This window comes from Dromaius novaehollandiae, chromosome 11 (genome assembly GCF_036370855.1).
Source record: "Dromaius novaehollandiae isolate bDroNov1 chromosome 11, bDroNov1.hap1, whole genome shotgun sequence".
Taxonomy (NCBI): Eukaryota; Metazoa; Chordata; class Aves; order Casuariiformes; family Dromaiidae; genus Dromaius; species Dromaius novaehollandiae.
In genome coordinates this window covers 5,667,151-5,690,889 of record NC_088108.1, presented here as the reverse complement: position 1 = coordinate 5,690,889, position 23,739 = coordinate 5,667,151, and the positions used below count along the sequence as shown (strand labels likewise).

General features: G+C 47.5%; 1 protein-coding gene across 7 annotated transcripts in view; it reads right to left on the bottom strand.

The window, feature by feature from the left end:
* Positions 1-10,007: 10,007 nt before the first annotated feature.
* AMOT (angiomotin) overlaps positions 10,008-23,739 on the bottom strand; it is a 59,905-nt gene continuing 46,173 nt past the window's right edge. For all 7 annotated transcript variants that reach the window (XM_064518119.1, XM_064518118.1, XM_064518120.1 and 4 more), the window contains 7 exons: positions 18,210-18,359; positions 15,622-15,812; positions 15,253-15,285; positions 13,293-13,415; positions 12,401-12,633; positions 11,286-11,510; positions 10,008-10,217 (listed from right to left, as the gene is read on the bottom strand). In XM_064518119.1, the coding sequence (XP_064374189.1) occupies positions 10,117-10,217; positions 11,286-11,510; positions 12,401-12,633; positions 13,293-13,415; positions 15,253-15,285; positions 15,622-15,812; positions 18,210-18,359 (1,056 nt within the window). In that variant the 3' untranslated portion in view covers positions 10,008-10,116. The remainder of the gene's footprint in view (positions 10,218-11,285; positions 11,511-12,400; positions 12,634-13,292; positions 13,416-15,252; positions 15,286-15,621; positions 15,813-18,209; positions 18,360-23,739) is intronic.

Below are 23,739 nucleotides of genomic sequence, written 5' to 3'. Positions count from 1 at the left end.
GAGCAACTGATCCAACAGCGAAAATTGACGGAGAACAAAAATGAACAGAAATGTTAGAAGAAAACAGCAGGGAGGCAGCGGCTGGGCGCCGCTTCCCCGGCCCGGGAGCAGGAGGGCGACGTGGCGGTGCCGCTGTCTAAGGACAAGCACGGTCCCCCCGCGCGCCGCCGGCCGAGAGGCCCCGGGTCGGCCGGGCCGGTCCCGGTCCCGCGGGCCGAGGACACTCGGAGCCCCCGAACGCCCCCCTTCCCCAGCAAGTGCATTTCTGGGAAGCCGCGATCAGACACTTCCAGTTTCTAAGCTGCTTAGCAGAAGCGGGTAATTAGCAACGAGGCACGTGTATTAAGAACATGCAATTAGGCCCCATTGGGTTATAATTTATGTCTTATCCTTCTGCGCAAAATAATTAATACAGTAAAAGATTATTTGTACCTAAGCGCCTAGAAGGCAACGCTGGCTCTGCGTCTACAGGCGCAGCCGGGCGCGCGTGCCCTAGAGGGGCGGCAGGCTCGCTAACGAAGCTGCCGCAGCGCGGCCGGACGAGGACAGCGGCGTATTTCGGGAGAAGGGCAGCAAGATGCCGGGCACGAGCATTTCCCTGCTGATACGGGGCTAAGCTTTCCTGCGCTACGGCCGTGCGCTGCGACGTACAGACCCGCACGCTCAGCGTCAGGGCTTGCTACCAAACAAAAAAAAAATCACTGCGAGTGACTCGTGCCGAAGAGCCGCCGAGCGCGCCCCGGGACTGCGACGGTCCCGGTGGAAAGGGCGGGCCAAACCCCACCGAAGGCACGGCCGGGTCCCCTCCGTCTCACAGCGCCGGGGGCGCCAAAAAGCTGCAATTTGCCGGCAGCTGGGAGAGGTGACTTCCCAGGCAGCTGCCGTGGCGAGCGGGCGCCCTGCGGGTGGGCGAAGCGCGGGCAGGGCTGGCTGCGGGGAGCCCACTGCCTCGCCGCGCACCAGGCCGGTCGCCTCGCACGTGGCTAGACCGGGGCAAAAGAGACGCTGCCCCGAGAGCAGGAAAAATGGAGGCTTGCCCCTTTCCTCGAGCAATTGCGTTATAACCTTCGAGATAATCCGACACGTAATCTGACACATAATCCAATACATAATCCAACACATAATTCGATACATAACTGATACATAATCCGACACATAATCCAATACCTCATCTGACACATAATCTGATACATAGTCCGACCCATAATCCAATACAATCTGATACATAATCCGATACATAATCCAACACATAAAACAATACATAATCCAATACATAATCTTACACATAATCCGATATATAATCCAACACATAATCTGATACATAATCCACTACATGATCCAACACATAATCTGATACAATCCGATACATAATCCGACACATAATCCGACACATAATCCATTACATAATCTGATACACAGTCCGACACATGATCTGGTAGAAAGGAGGGAGTTTTCAGGGTCCTTTGGGCACCCATGAGATTTCGACACCCAGCACCCAAGGCCGGCCGGCTCGTCGGCACGGGGTGGCCGGGGGGACCCAGCTTGGGGCCAGGTGCGACCCCCCCCCCCCTCCCCCGGCAGCACCCCGGATGGGCCGGCAGCCCCGCGGGAAGGGGCTGGTGGCGGTGGCGCGGGAGGCCTGGGCTGCGCCCGCCGCCTGCACTGACGTCTAGAGCGTCTCGCAGGCAGGTACAGCTGGACGAGGCCGCCGGGGCCCAGCCTCTCCCTCGCCCGCGTTTTCGGCCTCCCGCGCTTTTGGGCGGAAAGGCGCCCCGGCTTCCCCGCCGCAGCCGCCCTCGGCAGCAGGCCTGGGCGGCCCGGGGGGCAGGCGCTGCGCGTGCCGCTCCCGCGCGGAGGGGCGTGGGGGCACGGCGGGGCGTGGGGGGCACAGAGGGGCGTGGGGGGCATGGAGGGGCGTGGGGGGGCGTGGGGGCATGGAGGGGCGTGGGGGGCATGGAGGGGCGCGGAGGGGCGCGGGGGGGCGCAGGGGACGCCCGGCCTCCAGGCCCACGGCACCCGGCCCGTCCGGCGCCGGCAGAAACAGCCCGTTTGCGCCAAAAAAAGCAGCGCGCGTTTCGGGCCGCCTGGAGCCCCAGCGGAGGTTGCGGGCGGGCGGCGAGGCCGAGGCTGCCCGAAGCGGGGCGGGAGCCCCCGGCCGGCCCGCGACGCCGGGCACCAGCGGGATGGCTGCGGGACGGGGACGGCTGCGGGACGGGGACGGCGAGGCCAGGGCCATGGCGGCCCGACCCCCGACCCCCGGCCCCCGGCCCCCGGCCCCCGGCCCCCGGCCCCCGGCCCCCGCGCAGAGAAGCCCTGGCGCCTGCCCCTGGCCGCGGGCGCCCGAAGCGGGGAGGAGAAGCGCTCGCCCCAGCGCCGCCGGCTCCAGCCCCGCTTCGCTGCGTCTCCCACCCGCGCCGGGAGGCCAAAGCTCCCTCTTGCGGGCTCGGCCGGGCAAAGCTGCCGCTGCCGCTGCTGCCGCTCCTTCCTCCTCCTCCTCCTGTTGCTGCGGTTTCTGCCCGGCGTAGGCCCTGCGCCAGCCCCCCCAGTGCCTGACACCTGCACGTCCTTCAGGCTTGCAAAATATTGCATGCAAACATATCAACATACGTTTTGCAGCACATACTTTCATATTGTATATATACACATATATATTTGTGGTGGCAAAGCCAGGCCTCTCCCATGCCTTGCAGTATTGCTTCTCGATGCGCTCGGCCAGAGAAGCCGTTTTGTTTCGTTTTGCTTTGGTTAATCACGTTTTACCTTTCGGGGCTTCACGGTGTCCCGAGGAGCGTCAGGCGCCTCCGGGGCACCGCGGCCCTGGTGCCCTCTCCAGAGCTGCGATTCGCGGCCGCTCTTAACCCAGCGGGGCAGCCCCCAAAACTCTGTTTTGGCTGAACCTCTTGGGAATCACTATCGCAGGACCTGCTGCAGGAATAAAAAGCACAGGGAGCGCTGCGTATTCCTGGGTGAGGGAAAAGCAAGCAGCGGGAAAAGGAAAAAGCGCTGGATCCTCCCTGCCTTTCTTTCCCGGGGCAAAACGATTCGACGGCTCGGGGCTGGTCAGCGACGACGAGGGCGAAGAGGCGGCGGGAGGAAGAAGAGGAGGAGGAGGGCAGCTCGCTGCGGTCGGGGCGCTCTCTGGTGTTGGTGCACGCTCTTGGCTGCGGTGCCTGCACCCTTCTGCATCCCGATATAATGATTACAGTCCTGATATAATGATTACAGTCCCGCCACGGAGGGGTAAAAGGCAGAAGGTTGGATTTAGCTCTGCAAACCGGCCCCGGCTCGGTGAGCTCACCGGGCAACGCTGGCCGCGGGACAAGCCGAGCGCTGGAGAGCCTCCATCTCCTCCAGCTCCCCAGGCCGCCGCCGTGCTGGGCCTGACTTCGACCCCTCCGCAGCCAAGCTGAGCACGACCCGGAGCAGAAGAAACAGGCTCTGCCCAGCACGGAGCGGGGCTGGAGGACTTAGCTTTCCGCTCAGCCATTCCTGCGGTATGGCCTGGCCCAATTACGCTACTATCAACTTTAGTTCTCTGGAAATTCAGTGATTAATAATACTAATAATCCTCCTGACCTCAAAGTAATTGCAGAGCATTAAAGGAGAGAGCTGCTTCTAACTAAGCAATTCCCAAACCTCGCGTTTTCTATTTCGCAAGCCGCCGGTGCCGTACGCGCTGCTGCCGCTCGGGGCCGGCGGTGGCAGCGGGGCAGGCGGCTCTCCCCGTTCCCCGGGAAGCCACGGCGGGCAGGGGCTGGGTGCCGTAAGCACCGCGTCCCGGCTGCCCGGGCTCAGCCAGCGGACAGATTCGGATCATAGCACGGGAACATCTGCATGAGCCCTCTCCTCATGTAGCCCGGCTGGTGCAGGCAGACCCCGTCCCGTCCTCTGGCACTTCCACCCACGGACACCCACGGTGGGAACTGAGACGCTGCAGGCTGGACGGTTTCTTTCTCGTGGTTTTCCCATTCTAGAGTATGTTTATCTTGTACAGTGAGGCTCTCAAAACTACCAGTTTTCATGTATTGTATATATGCACGCATGTATGCTTATTTATATATACATGTGTAAGTGTGCGTGTGTGTATATATATGGTACTCGGCAAGGGACGAGCACAAGTTGCCTCTGAAGTTTTCCTCCAACGTACAAGGGAAGATCCTCTCAGCCGCGCACGTCGCTCTACGCAAGCACCTCTTCCAAGGAGCCTTGGGAAAGCAGCCTTCTGCCGCCATCCGATTTTCCGCTTTCTTACAAAGTTCAGAGATGTGTTCCCGGATGTAGACAAAGCTCCCACGTTGGTTTTCTTGAGGAGCAGGAAGGGGAGGTGAGCAGGTCTCTGGAAAAGCCCTGGGACACGGCCTCCAGATTTGGCAGCCTGCTGTTTGTTAAAGTACGGGCGACCAGCGGGGACCAAAACTAGGCTAACATCAATCTCAACAGTCAACAGCAAAACTAGGTCAAGGCCGAGCGCTTCACCTAGCTTCCAGGTAGCACCCGCTCCTTCCCCGGGCAGCAAGGGAGGGAAAATAAACAGAAGCAACGAAACGCACCAAAACCACGCGGGCAAAAAGCACATCCAGCTGCTGAAGACCAGGATGATTCTGGATGACTCGGACGACCGCAAGGTGCTCGTGTGCTGTTAGACTTAGCCTGAAGAGTTGTCCAGCTGCCAGAGAAGAGCCAACTGGAGAAGTCATCGCAGCTAGAAGCTGTGATCGTAAGCAAGGGCTGTTAACCGAACCATTAAAAAGGCTGTGAAAGTGTGCAGGTTGGGGTGTGCCGATAGGACCGGCAAAAAAAACCCTCAAAAGCAAAGGTTAAGGGCAGACACTGGAATGCACCAATATTGTGAATTAAACATTAACACCGTGCAAAATCTCTAATGGGGGGGTTGGAAACTTAAAGTATTTCCTCCAAGAAGGCTGTATGGCCCTGACTGACAGCGAGGGTCAGAAGGAGGTAAAGATTATTTTTGTTTTATATCAATAACGTTATCATTCTAAGACTATTTACTGCAAAACAAGCAAATCAGTGGGAAAAGGAACCTGAAAACAAGATCCATTCTTTAAAAACACACTAAATATTTTTATAGCTAACTACAGACACAATGATGGACGTTTACAAGATATCTTAGCGCGTATTTACACTTTCTTTTCGTTTTCTTTTCTAGAATTAAAGCTGCTGTAATCTTCAAAGACTTCAGGGCTGTTTCAATAGCAGAATTACAAAACAGCTCTTTCACAAATTACAAAATCAACTTGACAGTTTAAATAAAGAGGAAAAAATAATCCACGCAATTCCTTTCAATCTAGATTTATATAGGAAAGCTCATTCTCTTGATACATTTTCTAAGGTTGCTAAATGGTAAACCTCTAATATTTCAAATCATGCTTTGATGTTTTGGATCCTACAGATAAGCAGCTTATTACTCACTTTTTTTTCTGGCTCTTCCCTTTAGACCACAGCGCCGCTGAAAGGGAAACGGGCTTTAAGCCACTTGCCCCCCACAAGTTACGACTCTGCAAACGGAAGAGACCTCCCGGACGGGAGTCCTGAGCAACGCCTCTCCCGGGGGTTAATCCTGCTCCACAGACAAAGATCCATCTCCCAGCAGCCTCCTACAGCCTCGCCAGAGGCTTCGCAGAGGCAAAGCGTGGAGGGCAAACTGGTGGCCCCAGTTATTCCCGTGCCTCCGTCTCCCATCACGACCAAGCAAGTCCTCAGACACTTCACAACCACAGCTCACACGTTCGGCTTGGGTCAGGAGGGCAGATGGGCTGCTGCTTCCATCTCCAGCTTAGCACAGCCCTAACGCTGTATGCGGACACGGCAGCGCAAGCCAGAGGGGGTTTAATGCTTCCGAAAGCCTACGAGAGGATGTTGTCGGAAATCAGAATCTAAAACCAACTTAGAGCAAGATCTTTTTGAAAAGAAATGTATTTTCTTCATAAATACAGTACAATTACATTTTACAATGTCTTTTTACTTTCTAGACATAAAAATGCTAGCTTTTTAAAAAAGGTTCCTATACAAATACATGAAAAGAGGACCCCTCCCCACAGCCCCCCACCCCGGCACGGAGCAAAACGCAGGGAGAAGTACAGTGAATCCGGGCTAACCTTCGCCAGTCTCACGCGGACGGAGGGAGGGAGGGAAAGCCAAATGACCTCTGGGGCTTTGCTAGGCCCCCTGCACTGAGTTTACGGTGCCACCTTTTATAACCACTGGAAAAACGGGTCTCCTGGCCACGGTTATCAGGATTCACTGTACAGGCGTCTCTGGAGACTACTGCAGAGGTGGCACGCGGGCTGCAGCCGTTCGCCAGCTCGCACGCAGCACTGGTCGTCGGCGCGGGCTCCTGGAGCAGGAGGTATCCTTGGAAATGGCTCTGGCCTCAAGCCCTGCAAGTCCCCTCACTCGGGCGGTCTCAGAAAGGCAGCAAAACTAATGCCATTTGCAGCATCTCAGATCTTGCTGATCTCTGCAACTTGCCAAACAGAGGCACAAACCACATATAAAGAATTTAAGCTCCCTGATAGCATTTGCTTACCTTAGCTACGCTGCGCAGACCCCTGAGGAGTTACCCAGAGATCCCCAAGAGTCGTCAGAGCATAGACCAAAACTTACTGCTCCAGACCCCACAGCAGCTGCCAGGTAGGAGCTATTTAAAGTTAATAATGACACCGGGCCAGCTGGGAACAAAAGGCTCCAGATGCTAGGCAGCTTCCCAAGCCTTCAAACGGCGCCGGGACTGCCCAAGGAAAGGCCTCGTGACTTTGGCCCTTCTGGAAGCAGTGAAAGGAGAGAGGAAAAAATAACTAAACTCGATTTTCTTGTTTTGCTCTACAAAGAAGAATATGTGGCTTTCTTTATAAAAGCTACAATTCTGCTTCTAATACCCGAGTTTAAGAAAAACTCTTGGTCTAAAGTTTTGGTTTGCAAAGAAGGTCATTGCAATCATTTTGTGTTAAAAATTATTTTCTACTAGAAATAAGCTCTACAGAAAAGAAAGGAACTAGGTGTGCAGTTTGTCTCCTTAAAGCAGTTTCTGCTTAAAAACATAAGAATCTGTACAGAGAGACTGAAGACTATAGTACACATCTTCCTCAAAGAAAGCAGCTCTTTTACATTCACATCAGGATGGCTCTGAGGAAGCTCAAAGGAACGCACACGTTCCTGCAGGCTCCTAGTTTGTCAGTACAGGAAGATGACCTCAGACCACCACGGCAGGAGATCTGGGGCGGGGGGAATTGGGGGTTACTTTTGGAAGAAACCAAAACTAAAAAATAAGGCAAAGAACCTGACCAAAGCAGTGTAAAACCATGACATTTTCTTTCAATTTTACTCGCACTGGTATAGGAACTGCCAAGGTCGCTAGGTGATCCCGATGGCTTGTACTGTCAGAGACCTCCTAGCTTCCGTTTTTGGAGGAGATAATTGCGGTGCATAATCTGTATTTTATTCACAGAAAGCTATTATATACTTCTTTCTTTGTAAAAGTAGATTACAGTGGAATTCAGTTTGAAAACGAGTTGCAAGGAGAATAAACACATTATTTTTAACCCAGGCCAGCTGAACGGTCAATACCTGCTGGGGAAAATCAGTTCTCTAAAACAGATTGTGTCAATAAACAGTCCAAGTTTTCCTACATGTTTTAGAATTAACGTGGATCAGCTGAGTTGGAGCAGTTTGTCTAGAGCCCTACAGATGTAAAACTCCTTTCTTACTGCTGGAAAGCACTTGTAACGATGGAATATAACTTTTCCCAACTTTAAAAGAACAGAAAAACACTCAAACATCTCTCTCCCTGAGACAGACACGCATATACACACATCCCACAAGCATCCGATCGCCATTATTGTTCACTCTAAGCCCAAACCACATCATGTAATCTAGAAAATGATCCTGAAATGGCAGAAAGATGGACACAGTGACCTAATGAGAAAAGCTTCTCCTGCATTTCCGACAACTGTGCAGGAGGAAAAGAAATCACTCAGAATTGTCCAGAGTGGGCGTTACTTCATATAATGGGATGGAACTAAGCCAACAGAAATAAATGGAAGCTATTCTCAGGGATGAGAAAGAAGAGCCTGTTAACAGTTTGTCCAGAAAAGGATGGAGAACTAATTCAGACAAATTATTAGAATATGCTTAGGGAAGGTCTACCGCACTGCCCAGAAAGAAGCTGCCCCATACGGCAGAGGCAGCCTAAGCCTTAAGGTGCAGCTCTGAAGTGTCTTAGGCAGTGGTGAGGGAAGGGAGTTTGCTCAGTCTGTTAGAGAGGTCGCCAGCAAAGAGGTTACGTCTACATTTTGCCATCTCTAACTTCTGTGGGTCTAGGAATATAGGCTGAAGAACAGCAACAAGCAGCAAATCTGCTAGCGTTGATCGAACCATTTGCCTTGCTTTTAAAAGTACTTATCTCTAAAGACAACTGGACTCCAGCTCACAGCTTCTCTATAGGCACTGCTAAGTCACCTGAGGAGCAGACAGAAAAGGAAAAGGCACTTTTCTCCTTTCACCTCCCAACCCTCCACAGGAAAATTCATGTTGTATCTGTCAAACTGGTAAGGCCATTTCAACGGGACACTGCATCAATAGTGTCAACTCAGTAAGAATCGAGGACATTCAGTAACTTTTGGGCAATTAATTGCTTATTTTCCTTATTTCTGGAATGAAAGGGTCTGAAATCTGCCTACTCTAATGCTGCAAAGAAAGCTGAGACTAGCCAGGTTCCTGACATGTGACCACTGGTTAATTAAACATCTTAACATTCAAGTTTAAAAAAGTAATTTTTAGTAGAAATTAATATTGAAGTGTTTTAGTAATGCAAAGACAGTAACAAAAAGTCCTCAAACATGTACTTGTACTGGTCTTAATATCTCCTTATAGCATCTGCAACCAGAGTATTGCAGCATTTGCGCTAGTTCCCAAGAATGTGAAAGAGAAACGGATCACTAAAACATGCAACTACCTTCTTTAATGATTCTGGGATATTCTTTAAGTTGTTCTCTCCAGTCAGATGATGACAGATATTCTGGAAGGCCACAATTTGCTTTACCCAAAGCTACTGTTTAAAGTTCTAGCTCTGAGGCACTGCTGTATGAAAAGAATCTAGTATCTCTGAGAATGAGGGATGTACAAGGTAGAAGGGGATGTGAAATAGAGAAAGATCTGCTAAATATCTCCACAGAGGCAGCAGATCAGTTTGCTAACACTGAAAAGCATGGGGGCTTGCCACTTAGACTGTTGTAAATTTGGGGTAATTCCACTAAGCCGGTGGGATTACAATGGCAGAAAACTGATCTAACAGAGATCAGGACTGAGCCTGTACACTGTTCTTTTTTATTTATGTAAAGCGTGAATGCATTATTACTTATTATCCACTGTATAAATTATTGGAAAAGTACTTATGTATGAAAGTATGGCGAATCTTCTGACGCAACTGAAAATGTCAAACGTGACATTAATCACTGGAGTTGTATTTTTTGTAAAGAAACAGCACAATTTCAGAACTAAAAAAAAAAAAAACGTCAGCACACTGAAAATAGAAATCCTACCAGCCTGTGAATATGAAATACCTATTCTGACTTCTCACACTGGGGGTAAAGAGAAGTCTCCCTTGACCGTAGCTCAGAAGTTTATAAAAGCTCCTCAGAATACCTGTACTCTGAAACCATAAGCGATGCTCACAACCAGGGCCCACATTCTGGTTCTGATCACTGTAAGGCTATTACACCCATCTTACCATGTTCAAAAGTTAGATAATTAACCAACTACTGAGAGTAGGTACTTGTGCTTGTTTTTAAAAGACAAGACTTTAAAAAAAATACTGAAATGATATAGTGCACCTAAGATCATGTTTTTTTTCTCCAGACATTACCAGATCCAGTATTTAAAAAATAAGCAGGGAAACTGTCAAAGAACAAGTGTTACAGGGTTTTGATAATTTAGAACAAATTATAAATTAACCTGTCCATACTTTTGAGACATAATATACAAGAGCAAACAGCTGAGTGTTCTTTTATTACTCAGGTACTACAAATTTTCCCAATAAAAACGTCTTTAAAAAAAATTCTTGCTATTGTATCCCAGCTCAGATCCCAGTTCAGCCTTTCAGATGAGGTATTCAACCATCTCTCCATCTGGGAGGTCCTGCCCCACGCTCTGAACAGGGGCTTTTCTTTCGAGAGTGCTGGAGTGGAAGAGTGGCCCATCTACGTTAGGAGCAGAAACAAAATACAGACAATCAAAGCTGTAGCTTGAATCGACAACCACTGCGAGCGCAGGATTAGAAAGATGAGGTTAATGTTTTAAAAGTCATCTTCTGTCATTGGCCAAAGGACCAGTTGTTTAAATTAAAAGATTCATTTCTTTATGTTTATAGCCAGACAAATAGAGGTACTTGCTCAAATTCCCTTTGGATACCTCCCATTGACATACAATGACACACAAAACTGGACCCACTGCATTTAAACCAATGCAGTCAGTGTAGACTTTCACCACAAAACCTGTTCACCTGTTGCCCTTGATACCCATTAAATAGCCTAGCATGGGCAAGATGCACAGCAGACCAGCCAAAATTCACTCTTCCATAAAGAACAACATAATTGTAATGTCTGTAAGTAGAAGAGGCAAGGTTATGTAATCTGCATTGATTTGGCAGAGTAGGCTGGAAAATGAGCTGCTCTTGCCAGCTTGGAGCTCTGTGGGAAGCAAATTCAGCTTCTGTGACAGTCACTGTCAAATGGATCTACTTCTGCTAACACTGAGGTCAGTCCTGCAACTGGGATAGTGCAATAACTAGACAACTTTATCATGATAGTTACCCTCCCTTCTTCTCCCTCCTCCTTATCTGAGGCCACTTCACTTTGAATACCCACTAAAATGCCATGGCCGGTTTCTACAGCCCATTTTTATAAGCTGCTTAGTTGTGAGCGTGCCACTTGCAATTTACTTCAGAGCAGACACCAGCTCAGAGACTACTCTGAGATTAGCACACACCTGCTCCAATTGCTGAGGGAATCTTAAATCTTGCTATACCTCTCCACCCAGTGTGTCCACACTTACACTACCACTTAGGGCTTTTTTCCTATGAGCATTATTGGAATCCCCTCCAAAGGAGGTCAAACTTGTCCCTGAGAACCATCTGTCCTCCCAAAAACTAAACATAGTTTTCCTGAGCTGAAAAAAAAAGGAGACATGCAGGGGCTGGTCCCATGGAGCAGAACAAATGGCGAATGAGTGGCAGGGGCCCCTCTGGAACAGCAGCTGAGTTTTGTTACCTGTTTTGTCCGCGTTGTAGGCCAGGCTGGTACTGGGGAGCCGCCCTGGGGTGGGAGCTGCCGTGGAAGATGCAGTTTTGCTTTGTTCATTCCCCCGGTCAGTCTGGGTGCTGCAGTCTCTACTGCCCGTTTTCGAGTGTGCTGACAGCAACGGGGTGGAAGGAAGGACTGGAGAGGGCGTGGAGGGAATGGATTCGGAGCGATATTCTGTTCCCAGCAGAACACCTTTGTGGAAAAAGGGAAGGAAGTTTCACAGTCTCAGTAAACTAACGGGCATCTGTTCTGCCCCTTTTCATAGTACCTGCTCCAGGATCTGGAAAGCGTTCTGTGCTTCAGCAGACAGCACTAGTTTACCTTTCTGTAACACCTTTCACCACTAGGTACTGAAGTACCTAAAAGAATGGCAGTATCCTCTTGTTCCTGCATGCAAAGATACTCGAGTGCGTACTAACACCTTACTTCCCTGTCTCTCTAAGCAGTGGCCCAGCTATGGCAGGGTAAACCTGCACACCCTGAAATCATCTGCAAGAGATGTTCACTTACATCTCAGGGTCTTTTGTTCTCACAGGGAGGAGCTTTGAACCTAGCTCCTCTCTAGAGGAAAGAAAAAAAAAAAAGAAAAAAAGTCACCTAAAATTTGCTTTGTTACAACCTACTTTCTCCGAACAATGGTGTTGAGCCACTCCAGACGGGAGTCATGTTACTGCAGGTACAACACTACAGGATAGCAAACCTGATTAATCTCCCTGCTGGCTACTTCTTCAAGGAGACTTTACACCTTCAGACAGCTGTAACCACCCAGGTGAAAGCAAGTGCTTGGGAATTCTGAAAACTAGATCCCAAACGTTTCTGAAGTCAGGTACCCAAACCAAGTGGGAATTAAGGCTTAACTGTTTTAATGACAGAGCCTGGCCATCAGAAGTCACTGCTTCCCCCAAAGTGATTAAAACAAGCAGTTGTTCCAAACATGTCCCATCTTGCTTGCAGTCAGCTTTACCACATGCTAGGTCGGTCCATCAGTCAGTCAGTCAGTCAGATGCACCTTCTTCCTGCTGCTGCCTCCCCTCTAAGTGGTGACTTGTGTATCTGAATTGCCACTGTTGTTTCAAGCTTACCTAGGCTGCCTTTCCAGCTCTTGTCCTCCCTCTTCTCCTCCAGGATGGGAGTGCTGCTCAGTGTTGATGAGTGGGACAGCAAGCCCGAGCCAGCGTTCGAGATGGACATCAGCGACTTGGCAGGTCTCATCGAGGACAGCTGGTCTGTCTTACCAGGCTCCTTCCGGGAGCGCTGCTGCAGGACTTTGATCATGGCATCCTTCTCGATGATCTGAGCGTGCAGAGTCTTGATCCTTTTCAAGAAAGACAAAGAGGGATAACGTACTTGAATTTGAGTCTCCTCAACTGAGGCCTCAGTGTCCCCATGGCCGTGACCAGAACTCCCTTAGGCATTAGGGGAGGCAGAGGGAGGGTGCCAGTGAGCTTACTGCCCCGAATACTGGCTGCTTACTGGCCCCCCATTGCAGATCACACAACACGCTTCCTTTACGCGTGCATGAGAGCACTTTGCTGAGTTACCCACCCATCTTTGGCTACTGGAAGCTGGTTTGAGCAACACCGAAGAGGCTTTGAGACAGAACTGAGAGTTATGGTCAAGAAATGAGACCAATAGGAAGAAGAGGATTAGCACTCTTTGGAGTTTGCACTGTGCCAAACCCCAGGGAAAACAGCTCTGTGGGGCTCTTAAGAGATGGCTTGAAATTGGGGTCTGTGGAAGATGCCCTGAAGAAAGAGGAGTAAACATGATGCACAATCTAAGACAAGACTTTTTAGCATTAGCCCTCAGTATCAAGACAGGTTTTGGATTGCCAGGCAGCTACTTCCTTGGCCAAATAAGTCAGTGTTGCTGTTGGTGAAGACACAAGAATTTCTGGTTGTGAGGCACCTACCCCAGACAGTTCATTTAAAATCCCATCCTAAAGAAGCCGGGTAGGAGCAAACTGCATGTTACCTGCCCTCCATATCGAGACACCTCCTGTTGGCAAGCAGGATCTCTTCCTCCTCCTTCTGAATGCGAGCTTCCAGCGAGGTGTCATAGCTAGGGTTAGGCGAGTGGTTGATCACTGTCGTGTCCCTGAGAACAAGTAGTAGAGCAGATGAAGGACCACTTTTTGTCAAGTTTGCTGCTTTCCTCCTAACAGCACAAAATGATTGCTCAAAAGTAACAAACAAGAATATCCTTTTTTTTTTTTCTGAGAATAGGCTGGTTCAGTGTCTTCCAAAAATCCAAATCCCAGTCCTAATGAAAGAAGGGTTACAAAAATATGCAAGTCATTATAACAATACACAATCTACTATCCATCCCATGCAAATCTATGATCTTTCTAACTGATTAACTGAACTACTGTAAACTGATTGACAGGGCAAATCCAAGGACATGAGGAAGGGGGGAAATGGTGTAGAACATCAGGCACTTTTCTACGATTGAGACAGCGCAAATTTAGCTTCAGATGTAAAGCTGTCCCTTCCCTGTCTAACAAAGTCACACGGGGGATCTGAGTACTAACAGAACGAGGCATCAAAATTTCTTAAACAATTCTAAATAGCTTGGTCCAAACAACTTGGAGTAGGCTAAAAACTGTTTCAGATTGACACTACATAGCACTAAATAGTTCAGTCCACTAACCAAAACATAATGTATAGTTCATCCTACTTGTTGCTGTTCAATCAGAATAAAGTTACTATGACAATAGCTCCAACTCATTATAACAGACAATTTGTTCTCTCATATCCAGCAGGACTAAGAACTGGCTAGTGAATGTACCTTTAACCCTAAACCAAGCAAACAGAACAGAAAAAAACAAAAACAACAAATCAGGAACAGCAAAGCACTGAGCACTGAAGGGCACAAAGAAATCTAAACTGACCCAGATTCCTGCCTCTGCTCTGAGGCATCCTTCCTGCAACCTCAGCTTCCTAAGGGATACTCTTTTCCACTGTAAAAGAAAAGGGAAAGGCAATTTGTGCACAAGGTAGAAGAGGCTGCCACTGAAAATAGCAGAATGCTTTCAGAGCCTTTTGTCCGTTTGCTTGTTTTCAGGAGGGCATACCCTATGTCCCAGATGCATATAAACTTCCACAGCATTCACGCTAAGGGAATGGTCTCTTTTAAGGGAGAAGCAGCTAGAAGGAAATGGAAAACTAGGTCTGAGAGGTTGGCTCTTCCTCGACTGGAAAGCATTGCTGTTCACGTAACAAAAGCTGCACAGGCCCAACACATCCCCTCTCATTCTATGATGAACGATAGACCAGACCCCTACTTATCAGTGCACGCTGAAAATGTAACATGGCTCTAGGGACAAGCAGTAGCAGGGCCTTCTGGGAATCTCCGGAGAGGCAGAAAACAGTGCACAAGAAGCATCAATACCCTAAAATAACAGCCTGCTTCTGGAGCAAGATAAGATAACCCTTTAAAGGCTAACCTAGCAGATTTGCAACTTTCCCCCTGGAATTCGAGGATGATGTTATGAGCTAGGAACCCAGTTGCGATAACATCCCTATTTGAAGCTGGTTCACGAAACAAGCTAAAATAAAATCTGCTGCTGTTAAGAGCCAGAAACCAGTGAGCAATAAAACTACTTGTAAGCACTACCTAATGTCAAAGAATTGCACTTCAACAGCAGTTCTTGTTTACCAACTAGTTAAAACACTTGGGCCTATTTACAGTCATATTAAGTGTTTCTGGACAGTTGTGTTGGAATGTGAGCTTGTTACCAAATTTCAGACACCCTTTCCCTCCCACCCCCACAAGCAATGCCCTCCATGCACAGCACAACGCTTTGAGCACAATTTCCTAATAGATGTCTCGGGTTAGTAACCGTGTTGCGGATAATACCACAAAGTAATTTGCAAAAACATTCTGGAGAACAAGTAAGCCATTCAGGGTGAACGACGTGAATCACCAAGCTTACCCCATCTCACATGACTTCAGCGAGGACTGATTCCTGTTTAAAAACAAAACAAAACAAAAAAACCCTCCTCATACATCTATTTTGGAGTCAATAGCTTCTAGGAATGGCTCAGAACAATTCTAGCCTGGAAAATGGCTCTTGCATGGTGGGGGAGGAATCTTCCCCTGGAAAAAAGTTTCTAATTTTTGGCAATTACACAGCTCCCAGGAAAAGCAGCCAAGCTCCGCTTGCATGCAGGAGCTTTAGATGCTGTTCGGACTGCAAGGAGAGGTATCATGGGAAGGTGGCATGACAACATTCCTTGGTGGGAAATATGACTATCAAATGGAAAATGAAAATAATCCCTGTACTATGAATAGGCTCACTTACCTCTGAGCAGCCACAGTTGCAGCTGCATCCAAAGCGAACTGTCTCATCACACTCTCCTCCAGGTATTTCTGTTCCCACTTGGTCATGTCAGCTTCCAGAGCGAGAATCCGTTCTTCCTTCTCGCGCAGGAGCTCCATAAGCGCCGTGGCGTTGTACTCCGAGACATTGGCAGCCTGAGATGTACCCTGGCGCTGATTCCGAAAAGTAAAACAAAAAGAAGTGTCAGGATGCATCCGTAAGACTGGGGGCTGGTTGGTTTGCTTTTTGTGTGTGAACAGAGGCCGGTGCAGAGCAGTACTGGCTTGATGCAAGAACCCCTCGGGGTGCAACGCTGCAGCCTGTGCCATGCTGGGCAGACTCGGTGATGCTCAAGGTCTCTTTCAGAGCTTAAGCTGAAAGTTCAGTCTATCTCTGTCAAAACCTGGATACGAGCTCATGTAACACAAGAAAGGCACCTTCTATTTTACAAATGCTGAAGTTCAAAAGTCAAATCCCAGCTTCATTCACAGCACCTACGCTAGAGCACTTCCTGGTACTACTCCAGAGCTGGTCAATACCAACAAGCAAATATCTCCGATGGAAAATACTCCTTAAGACCCTTTTCCCACATGCAAAGTCACATGAATGTGCTGGAGAGCTGCATCATGTTACTCATGTCTGATGCCTTCAGCCCATCCTTACTGCCTAAAGTAACAGAGACTTACTTCCAACACTGCTTCAGTCAAAAACTAACTAATGCACTAATTTCGAGGGACTTGCACCAGTCTGGGCAAGAGCAGAACTGGGATACAGAAGTACAACTCACCTCAGCACTCTGGTGCTCAAACTTGGACCAGGTGAACCAAGCAGTGTGAGAATGGCCCTAGTGCAATAATCACGTTAAATAAATGCTTCTGTTAAATTTTCTCCTCCAACCCTCATAAGATATAGATTTCTTTTTTTTTTTTTTTTAATGAAAGATCAATTTAAAATGGGAAGTGTTTTATAATAATGGCCAGTGATGAAAGGGTAATAGAAAGAGGACTAGACCAGGTAATTTACAAGAGCTATCCTACCTTCAAAAAAATACACCTAAAATATTTTAAAAGGATCTGATTATTGAAATAATACGATCTGTGTGTACCTGTGGATTAAGTAACTGGGGATTAAAAATAATTCAGTTCTAAAGCAAGGTCTGGAAGACAGACAGTGTTCCTTTTCTCTCGAACATGAAAGAGAGTTAAGATTTGTTGTGCTAAAAGTCCAAAGGATAAAACATACAGCTTTATATGGGAGTCTTGTCTGGGATTGGCAGGATTAAAAATACAAAAAAAAAAAAAATCATTTAAGAGAAAAGAAATTGGGCAGACAAGGCTTTCTTCTTGTTTTGGCTTGGGTTCAAAGTCAAAAGTTGTGGGGTCTGTAGTATCTAATCTAAAGCTAACATAGAAGAAACAAGTTTACTGAAGTACATTCATTATGCACATCTGTGTCAAACAGGAAGAATTTTTAAACAATTATTTTTTAACCAAAAATGCCAGTATAGAATCTTTCCCTTTGAGACACTTTCAATAAAAGTACGCTAGCTTGTTTCCTCTTAATTTAAGCAAACTAATACCTATCGTGTCATTAGGAAGAGCATCAGTTAAACATCACACCAATACAAGCAAAAATGAAGGAAGTCAACAATTTAATATGCTATGCATTTATAATGCCACATTCTTGACACAACTAGATTTTTAAATGCAATATGAAACAGCTCCCAAAACAGTTATCCGTTAAATATAAGCTAGGCATGATGTAATTCATTCTTTTACCCCCTTTTACCATACAGGTACATATGCACTGTCAATTTTTAACTCACAATCATTTTATTTGCACACTGTAACTCCTACTAAAACCAATACAAAAATGTAATTAAGATTTAAGTATCTATTCCTATGTAGATGCGGCAGTTGAGGACTAAAATTAACCTGGAACTAAATGAAACTTAGAACATAAACCTGCATCCTATTTTCTGCAAAACTTACCAACCTGCCAGTCCACCTATGTTTAAGTGTTGAAATAAACCTGAACCTGCACATCCAATTCATAACACCACTGCACAGTTTACTTCTCATTCCTTCCCCAGAAAAAGATACAAGTTACAACTGGAAGAACATATTCTACACCAAGCTTCTGTCACTTTGTATCAACTGCATTTATGGAATTGTTTTTCCCACAGGCAAAAGCTTTTTAAAGGGCCTTTTCAGTCCACCTGTTAGAGAATTTTATATAAAATCTCAAACAGTGAACAATATTTTTTAAAAATAAAATAATATATAACCAGGTTATTTAAAGATAGAATAGCATCCAGCTCTATGGCTATGTCTCAACCTCTCCACGTGATGGATCTCCCATTGCTCCCTTACCTAAATTTTCTGTTTGAAGTGTAATACTTTAATCAACTGAAAAAAAAGAAAACTCAAAGCCAGAAGTCCATGACATTAGCTACCAAAAAAATTTTTTCTAATTTTAAAACATGGAAAAAAAAAACTGCCCTTTTTCACGCATGGTGTAACGTTCAACGCTACAAGAAACAGAGCAGGGCACAGAGAAGCGCTGGGTACCTGCTGCATGCGGAGAGATTCCAGCTCTCTCTCCAGCCGGGTCCGCAGCCGATGCTCCAGCTGCTCCCGCTTCTCGCACGCTGCCTGCAGCTGAACCAACGCCTGTTGCATCTTCTCCACCTTCTCAACGTAGACCTGCTTCTTTTTGAGCTGAAACAAAGGAAAAAAGGTAACCTAAGTAACAAAAACAAGCAAGCCAGCTTCCAGCCTTATAGACACGACAGAGCGCAGTGAGACCAGCCAGCAGGAACATCTCCAGGTTACTGCTCTAAGTGGGCCTCAGACTCCTCCTTCGGACTCCAGACACTCCGAACAGCTGCGGCCTTTCCCATCTCTGCCTTCCCGCTAGGCACGCTTACCCTTCCCGTCCTCAGCCTCCCCGTGGTAGCGATGCGGAAGCCGAGGGAAGCATCTGCTGCAAACGACCGAGCAGCGACGTGCGGGAAGGGGCGTAGGGGCTGGCGAGGGGCTGCCATCCTGCCCCACGGTCAGCGACGCGACCTACCACGCCGGGAGAGCCAACAACTGCCGTGGCAAGATTAGGCAGAATAAAACTAAACTAAAATATGAATTAAAAAAACCCAGATAGAAACGCACCCAGGGCCCAACTCTATTTTAATATACAGAATACTGCACACCTACTAACATGGTTTTCTGTTAAGAAAGAAAAGAAAGTAATAATTACCCTTGGCTGGCCTGCAGTAGCAAACGCAAGGCACGGCTTTTTTAGCTATGATTGTGGCAAATGCTTAAATACAAAAATAGTAGGAAGAAGGCAACTTTTCCCAACAGTCACAGCCAAAGTCTAAAGAAGCACCACGAGGCGAAACACAGAGCCCCTTATGCGAGTTCAAAGAGCTACTGTGTGACTTCATGGAAGGAAAATACAATGAGGGACACTAAAGACAAAGCCACTACCTTTAGCTCAGGAAGTCCTTCGTGGAAGCAGGGAGAGTGTTCTGAGAAAAGTATCACCAATTCTTTGCCGTATTCTTACAGTATTCCCTAGGAACTGACTGTAAGAAACAGCAGAGACAGGACGCTAGACTTGCTGGACCTTTGATCTGAACGCAATGAGCCACTCGTATCCTCCTTCCAAAAAGGTGCTAGCATATTTTTCCTCAAAATTTTCACTTTTTATGCTCCTGTTCCTTGCAGCAATCCAGAGACTGCAATGCAAATAGCAGAGAAGGAAATCTCCACACACTATTAATCCCAGACACGGTATCCTTTTCTTCTCTTTTTAAAGTCAGCAAACACCTAATCTCACAGCGGGAATGTTGCTGCCCTAGGGGATTTTCCCCAAACAAGTATTTTATAATAAAAGTTACAGTAAATAGCTCAGTAATCCAGCCAAATAGCGAGTAATCCAGCCAAAGGCCTTCCGATCAGGGCATGTACAGTAGAAAGGGATTTTTATTCTTTGATCGCTCAAGATTTCAAACTTGTTCAGATTGGGAGGGACAAGAACATTTTAATATTCAATTAATATTCAACTAATATTCAATTGCTGCTCTGCAGAAAAATCAATAAAAATGTTTTATTAAGTAGAGCTTTTTTTATCCCAAATCACAGTGCTTAATAACACTGAATTAAGCTCTCTCAGACTCCAATAAAGTATATATTAATGTAACAATTTTACAGTTAGATTAACAATAGCTCAAAGCGTTTGGGTAACCAGCCAAAAATGATAATCTGAGTCAGCTGCAGAACCTAGAAATCAAGAGCACCTCATCCCTTGGTTTTGCACACAAGCTTATTTTCCCGCACATGTGTAAGAAACCACCTAATAAACTCACCACCAGAGAAACGGGATGCATCGAGCTGAATAACAACCTAGTGAAAATCAGAGCACTCCCATTCCTCTGTGTATGAAATGAAGGACCGACCTGTGGTCTCCCACCAGCTGCTGCAAAATATTGAAATTTCTTAAAAAAAAATAAAAAAAAATCTAACACAGGTAAAATTCTCCTTGCAAAAGGTAGCTGACGACAACATTTTACTAGTTTCATACTTAATAAACCTGGGAATGTGCATGTGTGGATTAACTTTTTGGCCTACATTCAAAGAATACCAAGGGCCCAGCCAAGGAAAGACCCGGGACGCAGGAACTCCACGGAAACGCTCCCTCGGGAAGCGCTGCCGCCAGCCCGAGCGGCAGGCGAAACGCTGCAACACGCGCTCCTGCCCAGCTGACGAGCACTGCCTGCACATGTCCAGCCCGTGCACCAGACCCAAAGTGCAGGCACGGCTCGTTCAGTGGCTTTTCGCAGACAGCGGATTTTTTTTTTCCTCCTTCACAAAATACACTTCATTTTCCTGTGTTAATAAGAATTATAAATGTTGGAAAAATTGTTTTTTGTGTGTTTTTTTTTAAATGGCTTAAGCACAGAATTAATTCAGGAATCCTTCAAATCATTTCAAAATACATGTGCATGCCACAGAAAATGCAGCTTTTCTAATGTGTCTTTGGACACAGTTATCCTTTGCACAAGAGATGGTTTTATCTCATGCACTGACCGCACCCAGTCAACCCGCAGCACGTTCTGGGAGCATCAATCACTTCCAGCTCTGCCATCGCTGCTCCTGCAAATACCTGCTCCTGCAAACACCTGAGAAGGACAATTTAGCTTCATGTGAACCAGGATTCTCCACACAAGTTGCACCAATGAAGTCTAATTTTTTTCTCTAAACTCTTCCTCAACATAGAGAGGAGCAGCAATATTTCTCCCAAGCACAGAGGGGTTTCATTACCATAAGCTGCGAGCACGGGGATGTTTTCCCAAGACGGGAAGTGGAAACAGTTTCCCGAGTGCAGGCGGAAGGGAGCGGGGGGGAAGGAGGAAAGGCAGGGTGCCGAGGCTCGCTCGCGGGCCCCTGCCTCGGATGCCCCGCTCTCTCTCCGCCGGTGCCGAACCCAAAGGGGCCACCGCAGGCCAGCAGCCCCAGGAGAGCCACCACGGGGGAGGTGGCATCAAGGGCCGCTGCAACAGGCCTCCCTGCCAGCGAACACGTGCTCCAGGTAAGAGCTCACTCCCAGACCTTCACGAGGATGCGGTCACACCCTTCCAGACATAATTTCAAATCAATTTGACAAGATGATAGTTTTCCTCTTGATGGGACTGCACTTAACTAAGGAGCAAGCTTATGCTCACGTAATGTATTCTAACTATTTTGCCTTGAAGGGTGCTCTGAAAATACAGAGCACTTATAATAATATTTTTATTATAACACCTCTTTAGGACCGTAAGATCTCAAATAACCTCCGTGCATGCCTGGAAGCACAGCAGAGCACTCCAGCAGGACCGTATTCCTCCCCGGCACTTCCTACAGCATGCAGGACAACTTTAATAGTGTGAGTATCTTCTCCAGATCATTCCCTAAGTGCTTTAAAAAATGTCCTAACCATATACTAGAGGCCAGGCTTCAACTCTACCAGTGTTTTCTAATTTAACCATTTAAAACAAGAGCAGTCACTTTGCAGTTCACATCCACTAAGACGCTTATATAAATTCTGCAACAGGGCTGAGGACAAGAAAAATAGAGCAAGCGAGGAGAGGCTTGCGGCTCCCTGCAGGAACGTAGCGCACAAAGATGCATATTGAGGCAGGTGACACCCCAGAAAGATCCCCTGGCCTCCTGATCAAGTCTGGCTTTCTTCATTTCACTTCCTCCTTCCCTTGTCAAGGCTGCTTTCCGCCACCAAGCGCCGGCTGGGAGGTTCCAGGGCTCAGAGAGACGCAGGATATACTCGGGATTTGGAGATGGCGTTGCTCACAAGCGATCTGGCTGACCTGAAGGGCAATCTGTTTCCAGCTTAGTCAGAGAGATTTACTGCATGAAAACACCTGCGCACCGATATTCCCAGCTACGGGGCTTCCAGCACGGGGTAACGAATCAGCCGCTCTGAACGCACAGGAATGAAGCGATTAAACACACACGTTCACTGGGCCACAAAAGTGGGAGCTGGTCCTCAGCAGCTCTTCACACAGCAGACTTGCTACGATGACCTAAGGCCGGGCAGCCGGCAACCTGGAGGCTCCTCTGCTACAGAGAGCATCCGCGCGCTCTGAAACCCATGGCTAGGGACAAAGCGGTCCGATCGGATAGGAACGGCGGATTATCGCTGTAACCACCCACCAGCAAAGAGGCCAACGAACTCTGCTCCTTGCTTTGATTTAGGCCTCTCAGCCATGCAATCACTTTCAGAGACCCCGAGTCCACGCAGAAGAAAGGCTCTGAAGAGGACACAGAGGTTTCCCACGGGGGACACGCGGGGATGAGGAGTTTCCGCTGTCAGGTCACCAGGGAGGCAGAGGCTGCAGCATCCTCTGGACCGGCGCTGCGACCACGCAACAAACGTGACCCCAGACGGGGCAGGTGAGCAGCAAGAAATGGCCTTCCCCTGCAAAGAGATTCATCGCTTCCAGATAGGTTACTCAGCAAAGCATTTTTCTGGGGAAGACGAGAGGACTTCCTGCACAGCTAGCCATGACTCAGAAACCCTCCCAGGCATTTTGACAAACCCAGCGATTACCCTCTTCATCTTGGACAGGTCCTATTTCAGCAAATTGCTAACACTCATCAGCATCTGTTCGTCTCCCACCCACTATTCCTGATGACTTTAAAGTCCTTTCTTTAATATATTCAGGGTGTTTTCATTATATTCTGGGTTTACCCTAAAGCTGAATGCATTCAGATGCGGCTGAAAATGTGCTTCCCCACAGGAATTTGCTCACTATGGCAGAAACGTAGTATATATATTAAAAAAAAAAAAAAAAAAAAAAAAGACAGCAAGCACGTTTAAACCACCGCTCCCTCTTGCAGTTGGACTATACTCCTCTAGGACGCCTCTGAACCCGCAGTCTGTTTGAATTCGGGCCCAACAAGGCGCCACCGGCCCCAGCGAGAACTCATGCTGAAGCAATTTGGTAACACTATCCCCTTGCTAGGGAGCAGTGCTTGTTGCATGGGAATGCCATAATGTCGTCTCTCCGCTTGTTTGTGTTAAAATAAGTTATAACTCTCAAAGCCACCTCTGGAAAATTACTAACAGGCAGAATATGAGAGGTAGAGACATGGTAATAAAAAGCCAGTTCTGCATCATTACAGAGATACAGGTCATTAAACACACGCTCACACACAGACGTTACAGGCAAGAAGGGGAATTTTCTCTCCTTTCCACTCAATCCATCCATGAACAGTAAAACTTCCAGAAAGCGTTCTCTTTAAAAGCAACTCCGTCCTGAAAGGAGTAGTCATACAGCTCTGAGAGCCTATGCATGTAGGGACTAGGAGTGTCTTTTTATAGACCCACAGACATGACTGAAAAAAAGAACAGACCAGCCTTCAAGCACTCAAACTCTCCTTCGGGTCTCTTCCCTACAAGCCCCAGCTCTGTTCTGGAAGTATCTCCAATACAGCGTATAAAGTACAATAGCCGTCATTGGGAAATGAATGTTTCTACATTTCCCCGCAGACAGAACCCCCAGTGTTATCAGAAATAGCGCGCTATGTCTCCCCACGATAG